The sequence below is a fragment of the Syngnathus typhle genome, linkage group LG14 (genome assembly GCF_033458585.1).
Source record: "Syngnathus typhle isolate RoL2023-S1 ecotype Sweden linkage group LG14, RoL_Styp_1.0, whole genome shotgun sequence".
NCBI lineage: Eukaryota > Metazoa > Chordata > Actinopteri > Syngnathiformes > Syngnathidae > Syngnathus > Syngnathus typhle.
In genome coordinates, this window is record NC_083751.1 from 3,122,700 (window position 1) to 3,138,414 (window position 15,715).

At 48.0% G+C, this 15,715-nt stretch overlaps 3 protein-coding genes and 1 long non-coding RNA gene across 4 annotated transcripts; 2 read left to right on the forward strand and 2 right to left on the reverse strand.

Moving 5' to 3' along the window:
* The first annotated feature begins 472 nt into the window (after window positions 1-472).
* On the forward strand, window positions 473-3,812 carry LOC133167221 (centrosomal protein of 135 kDa-like). The gene is made up of 14 exons (XM_061297845.1): window positions 473-722; window positions 931-1,033; window positions 1,104-1,188; window positions 1,264-1,383; window positions 1,507-1,713; window positions 1,789-1,854; window positions 1,926-2,000; window positions 2,162-2,295; window positions 2,428-2,566; window positions 2,648-2,758; window positions 2,827-3,075; window positions 3,149-3,288; window positions 3,426-3,521; window positions 3,609-3,812. Exons 2-13 carry the CDS (start codon window positions 948-950, stop codon window positions 3,472-3,474), a joined length of 1,461 nt encoding a protein of 486 aa, XP_061153829.1. The 5' UTR covers window positions 473-722; window positions 931-947; the 3' UTR covers window positions 3,475-3,521; window positions 3,609-3,812.
* Window positions 3,813-4,072: 260 nt separating this feature from the next.
* chst14 (carbohydrate (N-acetylgalactosamine 4-0) sulfotransferase 14) lies at window positions 4,073-5,743 on the reverse strand. The gene is made up of 2 exons (XM_061297748.1): window positions 5,358-5,743; window positions 4,073-5,088 (listed from the first exon to the last, which is right to left on the reverse strand). The coding sequence occupies exons 1-2, from the start codon at window positions 5,595-5,597 to the stop codon at window positions 4,258-4,260; spliced, it is 1,071 nt and encodes a 356-aa protein (XP_061153732.1). The 5' UTR covers window positions 5,598-5,743; the 3' UTR covers window positions 4,073-4,257.
* Window positions 5,744-6,117: 374 nt separating this feature from the next.
* On the forward strand, window positions 6,118-15,694 carry cracd (capping protein inhibiting regulator of actin dynamics). Its single transcript, XM_061297746.1, has 9 exons — window positions 6,118-6,733; window positions 10,813-10,960; window positions 11,022-11,154; window positions 11,231-11,389; window positions 11,465-11,677; window positions 11,761-13,780; window positions 13,856-14,046; window positions 14,171-14,345; window positions 14,455-15,694. Exons 1-9 carry the CDS (start codon window positions 6,535-6,537, stop codon window positions 14,613-14,615), a joined length of 3,399 nt encoding a protein of 1,132 aa, XP_061153730.1. The 5' UTR covers window positions 6,118-6,534; the 3' UTR covers window positions 14,616-15,694.
* Window positions 9,293-11,368, reverse strand: LOC133167160 (uncharacterized). The gene is made up of 4 exons (XR_009717921.1): window positions 11,227-11,368; window positions 11,059-11,148; window positions 10,843-10,976; window positions 9,293-10,053 (listed from the first exon to the last, which is right to left on the reverse strand). It is a non-coding gene; the product is annotated as an uncharacterized LOC133167160 (long non-coding RNA).
* Window positions 15,695-15,715: the final 21 nt, after the last annotated feature.

Below are 15,715 nucleotides of genomic sequence, written 5' to 3' on the forward strand. Positions count from 1 at the left end.
CCGCAACTAGACTTTGCAAAAAATACTGTATTTGTGTGTCCAAAGTTGGACCTGTCTTGTTAGGATCATTGCGTTTGTAATGTGAATATTTAATTATTTTTTTTTTTTTTTAAAGGAAGAAAAAAAATGACGGGATGCCTTTATGACGCGTTAAATGGGATCAAGGTTGATTGCCCTCGTGACTTAAAATTATTATTTTAATGAAACGTGCAAAACTCGTGTCCAAAATAATATTATTAAAAATAATAATATTGAAATAATATTATCACGAACGATAATAATTACTCCAAAGTGGCATTGGCGTACAGTTGCGCCTGCTTTTTATTACGTTGGAAACCGTAGCTAGCGCAATAATGCGAGTTAGCCGATGACGTCACACGACGCTGACCGTAAACATTTACCAAGCTTTCATTTGCGGGCGAACACTTATCGTCGCCTTCGTGTTTTTCAAGCGGCGTATGTGTATATAAGACAATATTTGGAACTATTTAACGTGCCGCTCACTGTATACTTTCGTAATTGCACTTTTTAGTGTAAAGTAGTTAGGGGGGCGGGGGCGCCCTGGCTTGCAATATACCCACGTCGGAACTGTCAACTGGGAATCCTGAAAAATTCTGAAAAATGCAGTGATGTCACTACGGAGCCACCACACGGGACGGGAAAGGCTCAACCAGCTGGGGAGGAGAATAATATGAAGTGGCCGCAGGAACATGTCACCAGAGGTCAAATTAAAATACCCTGTTATTAATCTGATGATACCATGCCAACGTTGTTGTTGTTGTACGCTTTCTTGCAAAACTAGTTTTTTTACTTACCAAGTTTCTCAATTTTATCCTATCAATCATCTGTCTATTATGACATTCAACAAATGGAGGAATGAAATGTTTAATAAACCGCATTATATTCCATTTTTGCTCATGTGGAAAGCAGCCTGGTGTTCCTAAAGAATGCAGACCCATGAAGTCAAAGCTCTTCCTCCTAAATCGCCTCATCACGCAGAAGGAGATGACCAACAGCGGCCGGCAGATGGAAGGTTTGTTGAGAAGCCAAAGTTACTTTTTGTACTTGCACCCTGTTTCATTTTCCATTTTTATTGTTGCTAGGCTTCACGGGTTGCAGACAGACATCACCAAAGTCAAATCGGACCTGAACAATGCCCACGGGTGTATAAAACTCTTACTCACCCAAGTCAGTTAACAACTACTATAGCTCTGAGTTGTTCACGTTGTCACTGAGTTCCCCCCCCCCAAACACTTTTTCTAGGTGGCTGAGAGGGACAAAGTGATCAACAATCTAAATCATGCACTTCATGGACCCCAGGACGTCGCTTCGGAAGCTCAAAACGACACCAATAAGAAACTGATCGCCTATCTTACCCTTCAAGTAAAGCCACTATTACTAATCCAATGATAGTTCACAATCTGAATTTTTAAAGCTAATAAATGTTCATAACATGGCACTTTGTTTTATTTAAATGATTTTATTGCAAATGATTTCATCACACAGGTCGGGTACCTCCAAGAGAGCAACAAAATACTGGAGCAGAAGCTGGAGGAACTGCAACACAAATCTTCCACCGAAGCGGCCGACCTCTCCCTGAAGAACATCCAACTGTGTCAAGAGCTGACGCAGAAGAACGACATCATGCAGAAGACCAAGATGGACAAGAAGAGAGTGCTGGATATCGCTTACCGGAACTTGTCTGCTTCCAAAGTGAGAATACTCGAAGCAGGAAATGAGAGAAGAGGACAAAAAAAAAAATCTTATCCATTTTCCTTGTCTTCATAGGAAGTCATTATAAGTCAGCAGGAAGTCATTAAAGATTTAGAGGAGAACCTTTTAAAAATCAGAGCGGTAAGTTAAGAATAAAACAAAACTTGTGAATTGAAACGACCTCATGAAATATTGTGTTTTTGTATTCTCAGGACCCCCTTGAGACCAGTTCAAGTAGTTTACTGAGATTAGATCGGATTGTCGACCTGGAAAATGCCGTCCAGAAGGTTACGTTTCAACACATTTGAGCCATTGTATTCATCTAAGATGTCTTGCTTGTCACCGTTGGACTTTTCGTGGAAAACACAGAAATATTACAATGATGACACAAAAGGAAACGTATCCAATCAGATGCACTTGAACAGTTTTGACGTGTTGTGTGTTGAAGCTGGAGCGAGAGCGGTTGGAGCTACGTGCACAGCTCTTGCTGCTGAGGGACGGAAAGTACTATGCAGAGCCTGCCGAGCGGCACCGGGACGGTAGGAAGGAGACAAAGCGGAGAAAAGCAACCCGTGCTCAAAGGTTTATTTTTTTAAATACTCGGGTTGAATTATTTGATACCAAAAGCATTCACTTTGCTGTGAATAAAGTTACTCTGGTGGATGGAGACTATTTGTATTTTTGTTTATGGAAGAATATTGTCTTTTGTGTTAGTCAACTGCAGGGGGCGCCAAACAACCGCCAAAGGGATCTCACCGGCCTTCCAAAACAGCTGGATGAAGCCCAAGAAAGCGTTGTGAGAGAGAACATGAGGTTACAAGATGACCTAACCACACTGACCAAAGAGAAGCAAGTAATAACAGTCATCATCTTTATTCCTTATATTTAAGGTTTTTTTTTTTATGCCAAAACACCCAAGTTGTATTTTCTCTAGGCTGCACAAGCCGGGATGGAAGTGGTTTTGCGTGAGCGGGATGAACTCAAGATAAGCGTGCGCTCTTATATTAATGCCATGTACAGGATCGAGGATGTGCTGAGGACAAAGGCAAGCGATTCACAGCTAAACTCAGATTTCTCCTCTGGGTTGTCATCTGACTGAAGTGTCAACCGCAGGATCAGGAGAATTTTGAGCTGGTGGAGCGCCTGCAAGCGGCGGAATCGGACTTGCAAGCGCGGGAGCAGAGGCTGCTGCAGGTGGAAGGTCTCGTCGGCGCCATCGGCGTGGACCTGCGCAAAGCCCAGGAAGGGCCGGCTGCGATCCTTTCCGACCTGGCTTACGTCCGAGAGCTCTGCGCCAGACTGGACACGGACAAGGAGCTGGCCACCTGCGAGCTTACGTCCAAAAGCGTGGAGCTCGCCATGGTGAGTATCAACTGGGCGATTATTAAAGAAAATCACCATTATGTTAATAAGGAGTTGAATTTTTTTTTTTCAGGTTAAAAAGGAGCTGGAGAGTGAGAAGGCCACCGTGCGCAACCTCGAGACGCTGCTTGCCGCTGCTCTTCAGAAGGTCAGCGACAGAGAAGCCAAGCTGAGGGCGCTACGAGACAGACTCACCCCAGCTCAGAATATGACGTGAGCCAAATTGTCATTGCTAAGAACGTAAAATCAAAATACCTTTTCCACTGACTGGCTTAAGGCGTTGCTGATTTTGTTTACAAACACTCACATTTTCATTGGCTGCGCCTTTTTAACACTTTGCTGTTTATCAGCGGCGACTGCAACCGTGCGAGAGAGACCAATCATCAAGTACCTCAGTGACGGACGGAGCCCAGCGACCGAACGAACGCGGGATCCACCGGGGAGCAGTGAGTTACCAGGCGGATGCGTTTCATGCAGTCTCGCTCAAACACATCAAGGTAATGTATTTTTCTTTCTTTCTGTCTGTCTGGTAGGACTTGGATTTGGATTCAAATAGGCAAAATGAGACTATTCCCATACGTGGACACCTCTGTGAATTTCCTGAGCACTGGCTACCCCGTCACTCAATGTATAGAGTCCCATTTGATATATATATCTATATATTTATATATTATTTATTTTTAGAGTCCCTAGATTTTATAAACAACTCAGCCGTATATTTGGCTCCAATAGTATAACTGGGCTACATGCACAGGCATGCCTGAAGTTTGCCAGTGAGTAGCAATCGAAGCATTTTTTTGTGTACTCCTTTTCGACAGATATTCAGTCTCTTACCATAATCTACAAATATAAACATTTGAAACGGTTCGTCGCAATGTACGTGCTTCGAATTCCAAACGGAATCAAATTATATGTTGAGTGAAAATAATCCGCAACCTGCTGACATTGTTTGCTGTGCGCTTTAGTCGGATCAACAAAAGTCACGAGACGTCTCGGGTGAAAATGTGAAGAGTCTTTATAGAAAAGTAGAAAAATAGAGAACAGTACAAATTTACGGAAGACCCGACGTGACATGTGGAAGAAAACGTGTCATTTTGGCTACAATAAGAATCGATGCCACAATGGCCGCCATTTTATTTTCTCCCCTTGTCATGTATGGGCCTTGGTACAAATGAGCATTTTTCAATGCCGGCAGTGCTCAGTGCTCGTGTTTGGGAACTGATACGCGAAGATGGAGAAGTCTAAAATGTACTTGGGCAGGAGCTCCCTGAGGAGCTTCTGCGGCAGGCTGCATAGGTAGTAGTGCAGCGTGTCCGCCGTGACGGGTTTGTACCACGACTGCCTCGCCGGGAAACTGACGTGCGGCGGCGCCCCGACTCTCCGCAGCACATAGTCGGCGTCCCGCGTCAAGTGCTCGTAGGAGCCGATGAAGTCGTAGTGCAGCGCGCACGGCTGGCACAGGTTGTACATGGGCATCCAGTGGTCGTTCATGCGCTCGACGTCCTCGTCCAGAAGGTAGCGAACGAACTCGGCGAAGGTGACGTCGTCACCTGCGCTTTGCGAGCTCTTACCGCTGGGGCTCTTGCGGTAGCGTTTGACGATCTCCACGCCGTACTTGCGCTGGAACGACTCGATCTCGCCCAACTTGTTCCTGTAGGCGGAGAGCAGACGCTCCATGGGCTCGCGTACGAACATGAACTTGAAGTAGTGCTGCAGCCGGTAGCGGATCCCCTCCGGCTTGAACGAGGACAGAAAAGTCAGGTCGTTGCGGTGATCCATCTTGATTTTGACGTCCACGTTCTCCAGCGTGCCGCCCAACACCTTCAGCACGCGCTTCCAGTTGGAGCAGGCCACCTTGGGCACATAGCAGTACAGGAAGCGGTACTCGTCGTTGACCAGCACATGCTGCAGCAGCGTCTTTCTCTGCTGAGGCGTCAGCGACCACAGGCTGTGCGGCATGTTCTTCTGGCTGCACATGGACGTCATGGTCCGGTTTCGGATGTCCTGCAGGATCTGGACAGGAAAAGGATTGCAGGTGAGCATCAGGTATCTTCAGTTGGTTATTCTAAACAGTTTATATTGGTTTTAATTTCATAACATTCCTCTCGGCTGCACATTAGTAGAGTACAGTGCATGTTCTTAAACTAACTTACTGCTCATATACAGAGTGTAAGCACTTTTATTGTGTATAAATTAATAGCAGCAGAACTTATGTATTAGTCGCCCCCCACCCCGTCTCTCGATTTCCTCAACCCCCGGGCGGGCAAGCTCCGCTCCCTTACCTGCGACTCCACGTCCTCCGCCGCTCGTTCCTGTTGGCTCATGTGCCGGCCGACATCGACATTCTTACTTCCCCGGGGTGGAGGAGTCTCCACGCCGCTGAGCATTCCTTTCTCGATCATGAGCAGCAGGCCTCCAGATGCGACGATCACCAGGAACGTCAGCAAGGACGGCAGCACCGCGGCGGACGGGCTCCGAAAGTCGCCGCTTCTGTTTGCCCTGTCCGGCCATCGGGGAGCCATCGCCGGATCGTCCGACACGTTACCAGGCCGCCTCTGAAGAAGTTGTTTTTGAAGATACCTGGCTCAGAAAACAAAACCCGTTGGATGCGTTATCTACCACGTACCCATAGTTAACTTTTCTTCAGTCAACAACCACGAGTAGCGTTTCCTGCCAGATTTTCAAAATAAAAGCCCCAAGCTAGTTTTCCAAAAAAAAAAAAAAAACGGCGATAATACAATGGTGATGACGAATGCTGAATATGTTTTGAAGACACCTTAGATGGGGTCTGCGAGAACTTACGTTTAAAGGATGATAATCTGTTACGGTCTTGATTATTGTATGACAGTTGCTCTTAAGTCGTACACAAAAATCACCTTGTTCAAAGAACAAAGCCAACGCATGAACTCGCAACAAATGACATACCTGCAAATCTGTGTGACTTCTGCTTTTGCCTATGCGAGACCAATTCAGATATGCGTCGTCACGAATTTACACGCTAAATCAGGTGTGTTCGATCCAACCCAGGTTAAGAACCTCAATGTATGAATGATCATATGTAATTATTCCAGACTGGAACTTCCAGTTATGTTGAGCCCTTACATTCTAACTCCACCCCTAAAGCCTATCAGCATGATTTAAAACCACATTCCAAGTAATTAATCCGTTGTGCACAGGCAACAGCACTAGGAGCACATTCATTATGTTTTTAATTCACACGTCAGATATTCTTAACCTTAACATGGTGGAGAGCAAAAGCAACATATTTTAGAAAACATAAATGCTAACAGCAAAAAAATATGCAGTTAATATCTGACCAGTGGCAATCATGGCCACCCTTAGCCATTATAATAGGACCGCCCCTGTGGGAGCATAAAATAGGGCAATTGGGATTTTTTTTAAAAAATATTTCTTTATAGACCGTCTCTATCGTGTACTACTGTTTTAACAAATAAGTGCATGCTTTATGTTTTCATAGTGACTTCCTCCTTTCCTTTTTCTGCCTCCCTAGTGTGCCTCACCACACCCTCCTCCTCCTTCAGGCGCGTGCAGCGGTGCGTGTGCATGCTTCTCGCTGTCTGGTACGCGCATCCTCCTCATCCTCAGCGGCAACAAAAGCGTCGAAGACACAACGGGAAGAAAGCACCGAGCGATCGCCGTGAGTCTTCTCGCTTTCTAACCGTCGTGCGATGACCTTGTCACCGCATCCCCACACCTCCATCCATCCTTCCACCCCTCCATTCATCCTCCCTTCTGACGCGGGCACGCGCAACGTGCATCAAAACGTGGAATTTGGACGCGTGAACGCCCTTGTTCGCGGGCCTAATTGCCGAACGGCTTTGTGTGCGCGAATGAACGCTTGTTTTGACAAACATCCAGACAGACGGGTATTGAAATACCACCAACCCAACCCACAAATCCACGCGTGACCCGTCGCCACCAATATGCCATTTAAAATCTTCCCCGGTGGATCCACGCCTTTTATTTTTTAATTAATGACGTCTGTTTGTCCAAAAGACAATGCATCATTTTGGTGATATGGAGGTTCGGAAGGCCGATGGTTGCACCCAAACACACACACACACACACACCCCTGCTGAAAACGCAATCACGCATTTGTTTTTTTATTGTGTGTTATTAATAACCGAGGCTTCATTACTGTCATGTGGTATCAGGATGACATTATGACAAGCTCCCATTTGAATTGATAGAGATCTCATAGACAAACATAGCTCACTGTATATTCATCTTCCACATTGAGTTATGTTAAACCCAGCACGGATTGTTGTGCTATGACGCCCAAGAGCAAATATTTGTGCGTGTGCTTGTGTTGCAGTAGTGCACTAGCCGTCTGCACGTTGCAGGTTGTCGGAGTCCTGCAGGTACAGATGCCTGAGCACGAGGCGGGGGTGGGGAGGGGGGACCATACGGGGCGAGTGGGAGCATTTCGTCAGGCTGTTGTGTAATTATAAAAACAAATGTAGCGGTGAACGGGCACTCGGATTTGCTTTGGAATAGTTGTTAAATGTTGACATTCCATGATGTGGTGGGAAATAACATCAGGTCTAAGGATTTGGTCAACATGCAGGCAGCACAGGTCCAGTTGTGTGAAAAAGTCAAATCGCTTTGCTTTGGATGTCACTCAAGTAGTGGCCGTGTATTGTCACTTCTTAATTGCCAATTATCTCATGGCAACCCCAAAGCTACAATGTGAGGAAACTAAGTAAGGTTGCGCTTCCAGATGTTTAAATGACTTAACTGCGGTGAGCCACATCATCAAATAGCTCCCCCTCCTGTTCACACAACCGACGGCTTTGTGCGCGTGGGTCTATGCCAAGGATGAATGGCCTTCTGTTCAACCACACTGTGCCTTTCCAGCTTCCGGACAAAGTGTCACTTTGTGCCTCCTCCTTACAGAACACACACAAAGACGTATATCAGCTGACCAGCTGCGTTATGAAGTCGTAAGCAATGCCGCGCACTCCAAAGTTATTATAAAGTTGAGAAATGAAAAACGTTTTTGTTAAAAAAATAAATAAAAAATTAAATAAAAGTGCTTAAAAACTCTTCTCAAAAAGTACTCCAGACTTTTTAAGAAAAACAATGCACTAAAGCAAAACAAACCATTACAAACTTGCACTTAAAAAACAAAACAAATTGAAACTAACCCATGAAAAACACAAACAGACGGACCGACAGACAGACACCCAAGCAAACGTCAGTGCACGCGACACCTGACTCCAGGTGATGCCCCAGTTGCGCAGTGACAGCAGGCAGGTGGAACAGACCCGAGATAGCCTTGCACACAGAGCTGCACGGTAAGACTGCCGTTAAAAAAAAAAAAAGACAATAACAAAACGCATCAAGACCCCTTACGAGCTCTTTGTATCTTCTGCCTGCCTTTGTTTATTTTTGCTTCCATAATGTGTTTTGCAGTGTTCCGTGCACGCTCCGGCGCTTCGCTTAATCGCCGAGTGGAAAATCTCGTGTCATGCGATACGCGGCGACGCGCTGTCCCCCCAAAATTTTACAATGTTATTCCTACTCGATACATAATGACGTAGCAATTTGCGATTATCGGATGATAAGTGCTTCTTCTTATGATTGAAAAACTGTTTTTATTGTACTTGAAAGGAGTTTAAAGTGTGTGGAAAGGCAAAAACTATATTTTTTTAATAATAGACTTTCACTTGTTGCGGGTGGTTCTGGAACGTATCCCTCGTAATGATTATTTTTATTTGTCGCTTGGCCCCGCCCCCTCCATGCCCCGCCCCCTCCACGCCACCATCATATTCCATGTAAGCCGTGATACTAACTTAAAGCCGTTTTTTTGTGTTTCTTGTGACCGTTTCCTCCTTCCAACTAAGCCGCCGCAGAGGCCTCCGTCGCGTCCGCCTCAAAGTTTGCAAAACGAGCCCGTCCATGTTCCCTAAGGTTTTACTGCAGTGGTGCGCGGCGCTGTCGAACTGCGCGGCTCAACTAGGTAAAACTGTGACATCCGTCTGGCAAGAAAAAAAAAAAGCTTTTTTGCTGCTGGCTGTGGTCACCGGGCGCCGGTGCCAAGCTTTGCGATGCTTTTGCATCCGGCATTCATGGCCGCGCTTTCCTTCCATCTCATCGCCACTAGGGGCGTGTTTTTTATGAAGGTAGATTGGGGTCAAAAGGCTTGAAAAAACAAAACTTTTGACCCCAATCTACCTCCATCGTTTTTGTTTTGCTGCTGGGATGGAAGACCAATTGTCACTTCCCATGCATCTGAAAAGTGCTTCTGCTTCACCTTTTTCCATTTTTGTTTCGTTTTGGAATATGGCGGTTTTGCCCCACTATATCTGTTTTTTCCCACAAAACCTTTTTTTTTAAAAATATTTATTTTATAGTGCAGTGAACCCAGGTTATTACGAGGGATACATTCCAGACTGAGGTGACTATCTGCAAGACTGTATAAAAAGCACATGTTGATGTGTACCATTGGTCCAGTTGGATGTACCTCACCCATCTGCAGTTAAATAAATTCCCACGCTTCCTTCATCCCATAGTAGCCAAGGTGCTGCGGTGCAACCATGGCGACGGGCGCCACGGAAACCGAGCCCGGCATGCTTATAGAGCAATCCAAAGGCACAGGTAAAAAAAAAGCAACCAAAACCTTAAAGAGACAGTGTCGTGTTTGTTCTTGCTTCTCTGTCTCTTTAAGAGCTGCATGGTGTGCGTTGAAGCTGGACTTGAGCTGCTTGTGCTGGTTTTGAATCTTGGAGAGAGAAAAGAAAAAAGCCTCCTGCTGTTTTCCCGCCGTCCTCCCTCGGGCTAGCTTAGCCTCCACCTGATCGGCTGCGTCGGATGTCCATCTGGCGTGAGGAACCAGCAGGAGGCTCCGGGGGGCTGGGGGGGCTTGAACACGAGCGAGCAGAGTAGCTGGTCCTTTCTCGTTTCACGCATGAGTGTGTGAGCGCGCCCGTGGCGGTGCATTAAGGTCTTTGTTTCCTGGGCCAGAGAGAAAGAAAGAGGCAGAAGTACGAAGCCGTATTAATAAATTGTGTGACCCAATATTTACAATTAGTCCCTAAAATAGCAATAACATTAGTTTATGATGAATTTATCCAAAATTTAGGCTATATTCATTGCTGACTTTCTAAACGGAAGAAGGAAACACTGTACACTATCAAAGCATCCATAAAATAAAGATTTCATGACTTATTAACAAATTTTATGGTTCCGGCTGGAGCTTTACCCTCAAACGACGGTAATATGATTCTGATTTAGCATTTGATAAGAGATCCACTGCTTTGCCCGGCCTACTTTTTCTCTGTATGGGTTTTTCTTTTCCCCACTCCGAGCCAACTCGCTGTCTATCTGCTTTCTTGTCACGTCATCCGTCTGTCAATCATTCAAAGCCACACGTTCACCACAACCCCCGCCTCCTTTGCTCATTATCTAACAGGAGATATATCTAAAAAAAAAAATGATATCATACGCTTATAGTTGTACTAGGTTCATCTTGTTTTTTCTTTTTCAATTACTTCTCTGGTTCTTCTATATCAAACAAATTTGTTTTAGGTTCATTTACCTGACATGTTTCGGCGGAATCTTCCGCCTTCATCAGAGTCTGATGAAGGCGGAAGATTCCGCCGAAACATGTCAGGTAAATGAACCTAAAACAAATTTGTTTGATATAGAAGAACCAGAGAAGTAATATCATACGCTTATCCCGTGACTTTATCTCTCACGCGTTTCCGTCGGCAGAGAAGCGAAGGCGGCAGGGGAAGTTCCAACCTTTCAAGCGCCTCTTTGGGAAGAAGAAGCAGAAGAGGGAGGCCCAGGGGGGCTTTGACGGGGCGCAGGTGTGCAATGGAGTTGTGTCCGACGACGAGAACGCCAGTCAAAGTCTAAGGTCCGTTGATCTGTTCCTGAAAATCGAAAGTGTTGATGGAGCATTAACAAGCTGTCCGTAGGGAGCTGCAACCCGTCGGATCTCGAGCCCTCTCGCACGATAGCATCTTCATCCCGGAGGAGTCGGCCAAGCAGGCCGGCCTGGATCACGCCATGTCCCAGGAAAACGTCTCGGACAAAGTGAAAAATCTGCAGGTGAGGTGACAAATAGCAAAAAGATGACAAGAGCTTAAAAAAAAAAACACGCAATTCCATTTCTCTTCATACTCAGAAGCAGATCGCGCAGACTATCAAGTTCGGCCAGAGGCCTCCTTCTCTGAGGAGAAGCGAAGGAGATGAGGGAAGCTCCGATGAGGAGGAAGCTCCCCAGAGTCCTCTGAGGGTGACGGCCCAGGTTGAAATATCAGAGCCTGCAAAAGCGGAGCCAACGGTAATCCTGAAAAAAAGTCCAGCTTCCTTCTCTCTTGGGTTTAAGAAATTTTAAATAAATGTATTTGCCTTCTAGGTCCAAGCGGTCCCTCAAGCAAAATCACACGGGACCCCTGTGAAGTCCCCCAGGTCCAAAAGAGTTCTCCCGCCCGGCGGTACCATCGAATCGGTCAACCTGGATGCCGTTCCGCAGTCAGCGCCTTTCCTGGACAACACGGCCGCCAAGCATAAACTGGCCATCAAACCCAAGAATCAGAGGATTTCACGCAAGCATCGGCGGTTCACGCAGGTAAGGAATCCGAAATTCCAAGGGCCACCTCGTAATCTTCACAACCTATAAATACTTTTGAAAATCAACCCGACTTACTCTAGGACCTCCAGGAAGTTTCCATCCCTGGCGTGGTGGAGGAAGACGCGGAAGTGGCAGGCGTCTCCACAGAGCGCCGACGCAAATCATCCACGGAAGAGTCCCTGGAAGCCCTCAAGAAGCACAGAGCAGAAGAGGACGCACTAGAAGCAAAGTGGAAGAGGGAGCTGGAGGAAGAGGAGAGACGGGAGCGAGCGGAGCAACTGAGGATCGAAGAAGAGCGTAAGCAGCGGGAGGAGAAGGAAGAAGTAGAGAGGAGGCTCCGCGAGGAAGAGGAGAGAAGGAGGAGGAACGAAGAGAAGAAGCAACGAGAGGATAAAGAGCGCAAAGAGGAGGAGGCCAAGAGGCTAAGGGCGGAGCAAAGAAGGAAGGAGGAAGAGGAAGCGAGGAGGCGGTCGGAGCTGGAGGCTCAGCGACTACGTTTGGAGGAAGAGGAGAGCAAGAAGAGGAAGAAGGAAGCCGAGAAGGAGAAGCTACGGCAGATCCAAGAGAAACGCAAACTGTCGGCAGAAGAAAAGGCGGACGGAGGCTCGGATCCTCAGGAGAGGAAGAGACGAGCCGAGGAGCTTCGCTGGAAGGAGATGGAGGAGCGCCAGCGGCCTTTCTCCTTCCAAGTTTCCTCTGGAGAAAAAGAAATCCTCTTCCCGAAGGTTAACCTGACGCCCGTTACGGCAACCTCCGCCATCCACGGAACCACTGTCCATCAAAGAGAGCGGACCAAGTCCTCCTCTGAAGTACCGGACTCCCCCAACCGCCAGACTTCTCCTTATGTCCCTCACACCGCCATCTTGGTGACCGGCACGCAGCTGTGTGGCACAGCAGTCAATCTGGACCAGATCAGGGACCCTGCCTGCAAGTCCCTCCTAGGTCTCGGCGAGGACCGGAAGTCCCAGGGAACGCCACCCGCCAAGACCAAGACGAAATCCCTCACAGAGTCCGTTGAGACGGACCCTCCCGGTGCAGCCGTGCTGGCTGAGTGGGCCACCATCAGGTCCAAGATATTCAAAGGTGTGGAAGAGGGCAGCGAGTACCCAGACCCGAGCAGGAGCCAGCCCCAAGTCGAAGACCAGCACGAGTTTGCCCACACGCACCTGAGGAAGGCCACGTCCGCCAGCGCAAAGTTCTCCATCACGCCCGCCAAGAACAAATTTGGAGATTCAAAAAGAAATTCGGAATGTTCCACTCACAGCACGTCAGATGATAAAGCGGGAGAGGATGCCGCGTTGTCCGACGCGTCTGCTTCCGCCTCGCCCGCCGCAAGCCGAAAAACTCAGAACAGGACGAGTAAGACTGTCCGCATTGCAGAAAGAGCAACGGACGAGTGCGTGTTTGCCAAAGACCTCCCGTCGTTCCTCGTTCCCAGCTCCGGAGTCAAGGCTCGTGATCGTAGTGCCTCGGCGGAGCCCGAAAGCAGGGTGAAGGCCGAGGAACCGTGTCGGGACGGCGGGGACACGTCGTCGCCGTTTGGCATCAAGCTGAGGAGGACCAACTACTCACTCCGGTTCCACAGCGAGCAGTCCACGGAGAAACGGAAGAAGCGCTACAGCGCCGGAGACAGCTTTGACGGCGTCCCCTCGCCCTTGACCCCCATCGATCTGGACTCCGACGCATCCCAGGTCTTCTCCGACCAATCCAGTCCGGAGTCGCCCCCGAGAGAAGCCAAGTACTCCCTCGCCTCAGCCTCCCCTGTGATCCCGAGGGCAGACTCGGGCAAATCCCCCAGCCCCACGCCGCGATGCGAAGAGGACCACGTGCCCTCCAAGTCGTTGCTCTATCGCAGAACCCACACCTCGCCCAAACCTGCCGAAGGAGTTCTAACCCCTCCTGCGTCGCCGCTGCTTAAAGTGAGCCACGGTGAGATGGAGGATTCGGCCGGCCGGAGTCCTCCCACGGCGGTCAGCCAGCTGCAGCGGGCCAACCAAGGCCATGGGGACGAAGAGCCCAAGGAGAAGAGGTCTTTCTTCCAGTCCATCAACATTCCCTGGAGGGACAAAGTGGACAGGAAGACCGAGCTCATCAAAAAAGGTCAGTCACCTAATCCATTAAAGTCCTGGACTTGTCTGTCCCAGATCCAAATTGTCTGTTTCCCTTCCCCTACAGAGAAACCGTCGCTTCAGAGCAGGCACTCCCTGGACAGCGCCAGAGTCCAGGAGAAGGAGACGGGCCCTCTGTGGATCACGCTGGCGTTGCAGAAGCAGAAAGGATTCCGGGAACAGCAGCAGAACCGCGAGGACCGTCGCAGCCAACGGGAAGCCAAGCTGGCCGAGAAGCAAGCCCGGGAACGAGACAGTGTGAGTTGAGTCCGAGTGTCGTTTGCGACCGCAACCAGGAGTCGGAGAGCAGAAAAACAACAAACTTCCAGATAGTTCCTGTTTTGTACTGAATGGTCATCTTTCCACGCGCCGCGGTCTTCAGCTAGGCTTAGCGATGACAGTTAGCCCCACGGAGAGCCGAGGTGGAAGCGCCAGCGTCAGTATGAGCTCGAAAGCTCAGACGCCCGAAGAACCCAAGAGACCAGACAGCCTGCTGGGACGCTTCGAAAAGCGAGAGCAACTGAAGAAAGCCAACACGCTGCCCAGCTCTGTCACCGGTAGGTTCTCGCACTCGGTACTGTTCTTGACAAGAAGTACCGATTCTTGCGTGGAATAAGAAAGACAACAAAAGTATTTTTAGGACAAGTTTGTCTTTATTTTTGGCAGTGGAAATAGCCGACTCCACGCCGTCGCCCCCTGCTGTCAAGGACGTGTCCAAGCGCTTCCCGGCCGTGGACTCGCCGCAGGTGTCAACTGAGCCCGCCTGGCTGGCGCTGGCCAAGCGAAAGGCCAAAGCCTGGAGTGACTGTCCTCAGATCATCAAGTAACAAACCCCGCCATCAATCACCCCATAAACCCTCTAACTCACTGTATCAGCGGTCCCCAAACAACCAAGCTGTGGACCGATACCGCACCGTGGTGTATTTGGAAAAAAAAAATGGATTCATCCTCAAAATTAGAAAATACATTTTTTTTAAAAAATTAAAACAGCTTTGCATCTTCCTGACAGTCATAAAAAAAGCTACTAAAATAAAACAATTCTAATGACTAAAACATTGCTTTTGGTCCACGGCACTAAATAAAAAAAATGTAAAAAAAGTTGGGGGCCGCTGCACTCACTCTGCAACACACACACACACCAGCTCTGCATGGAGAGACCACACGACTGCACAATGACTCCCATGACACTTGGCTGCATTCAAATATTCAAATATGATATGAAAAGGTTGCAAGCATGCAGCTCATACACAAATAAGACATTTCGATCGCTTTTGTGGCCAATCACCGGGATTGTAAATACTCAGCAGCCTCCGGTGAAGCTCGTCAGTAGGGAGATGGGAAAAAGTCACCAAGGGTCTCGCAAAGGGCTAGCAGGGCCATTTCCACTGTGTTCGTGACGGAACGGAAGGGGGGTGGGGGGTCGTGGGGGGTTCACCCGCCCACCCTCGACTTCCGGTCACTTCCTGCTTGCTGTACAATGTAGATCGGGGGTAGGCAAAGTACGGTGTACATTTTTTTAAAATTCATATACAAATGGGCTGGTTACAAAATGTAGCTTCCCATTTTAAAAATGAAACGTGGCCCTTGAGTACAAAGGTTTGCCTACTTCTGATGTAGATCCTGTTTGTTGGCCATCATCATCTTCATCACTTCCTCCTCCTCGGTCAATGTTCTTCCTGCCGTAACCATGTGCAACATATGTACTGTATGTAAGACGGAGCCTTCTGTTTCTAACCTTGCTGGTGTATGCAATGTTATGTGTAACAAAAAAAAAAAAAAGTTTGGTATTATTTGCACTTTTGGCAGGGGTGGGGTCTCCCCCCCAACAAAAAAAAACCATGAAGGGAATTGTTCAATGAAAAAAAAAAAATGTTATGAAGAATTTAAATAAAGAGGTCTGAACTGATTGGCTGCTTGTTGATGCTAC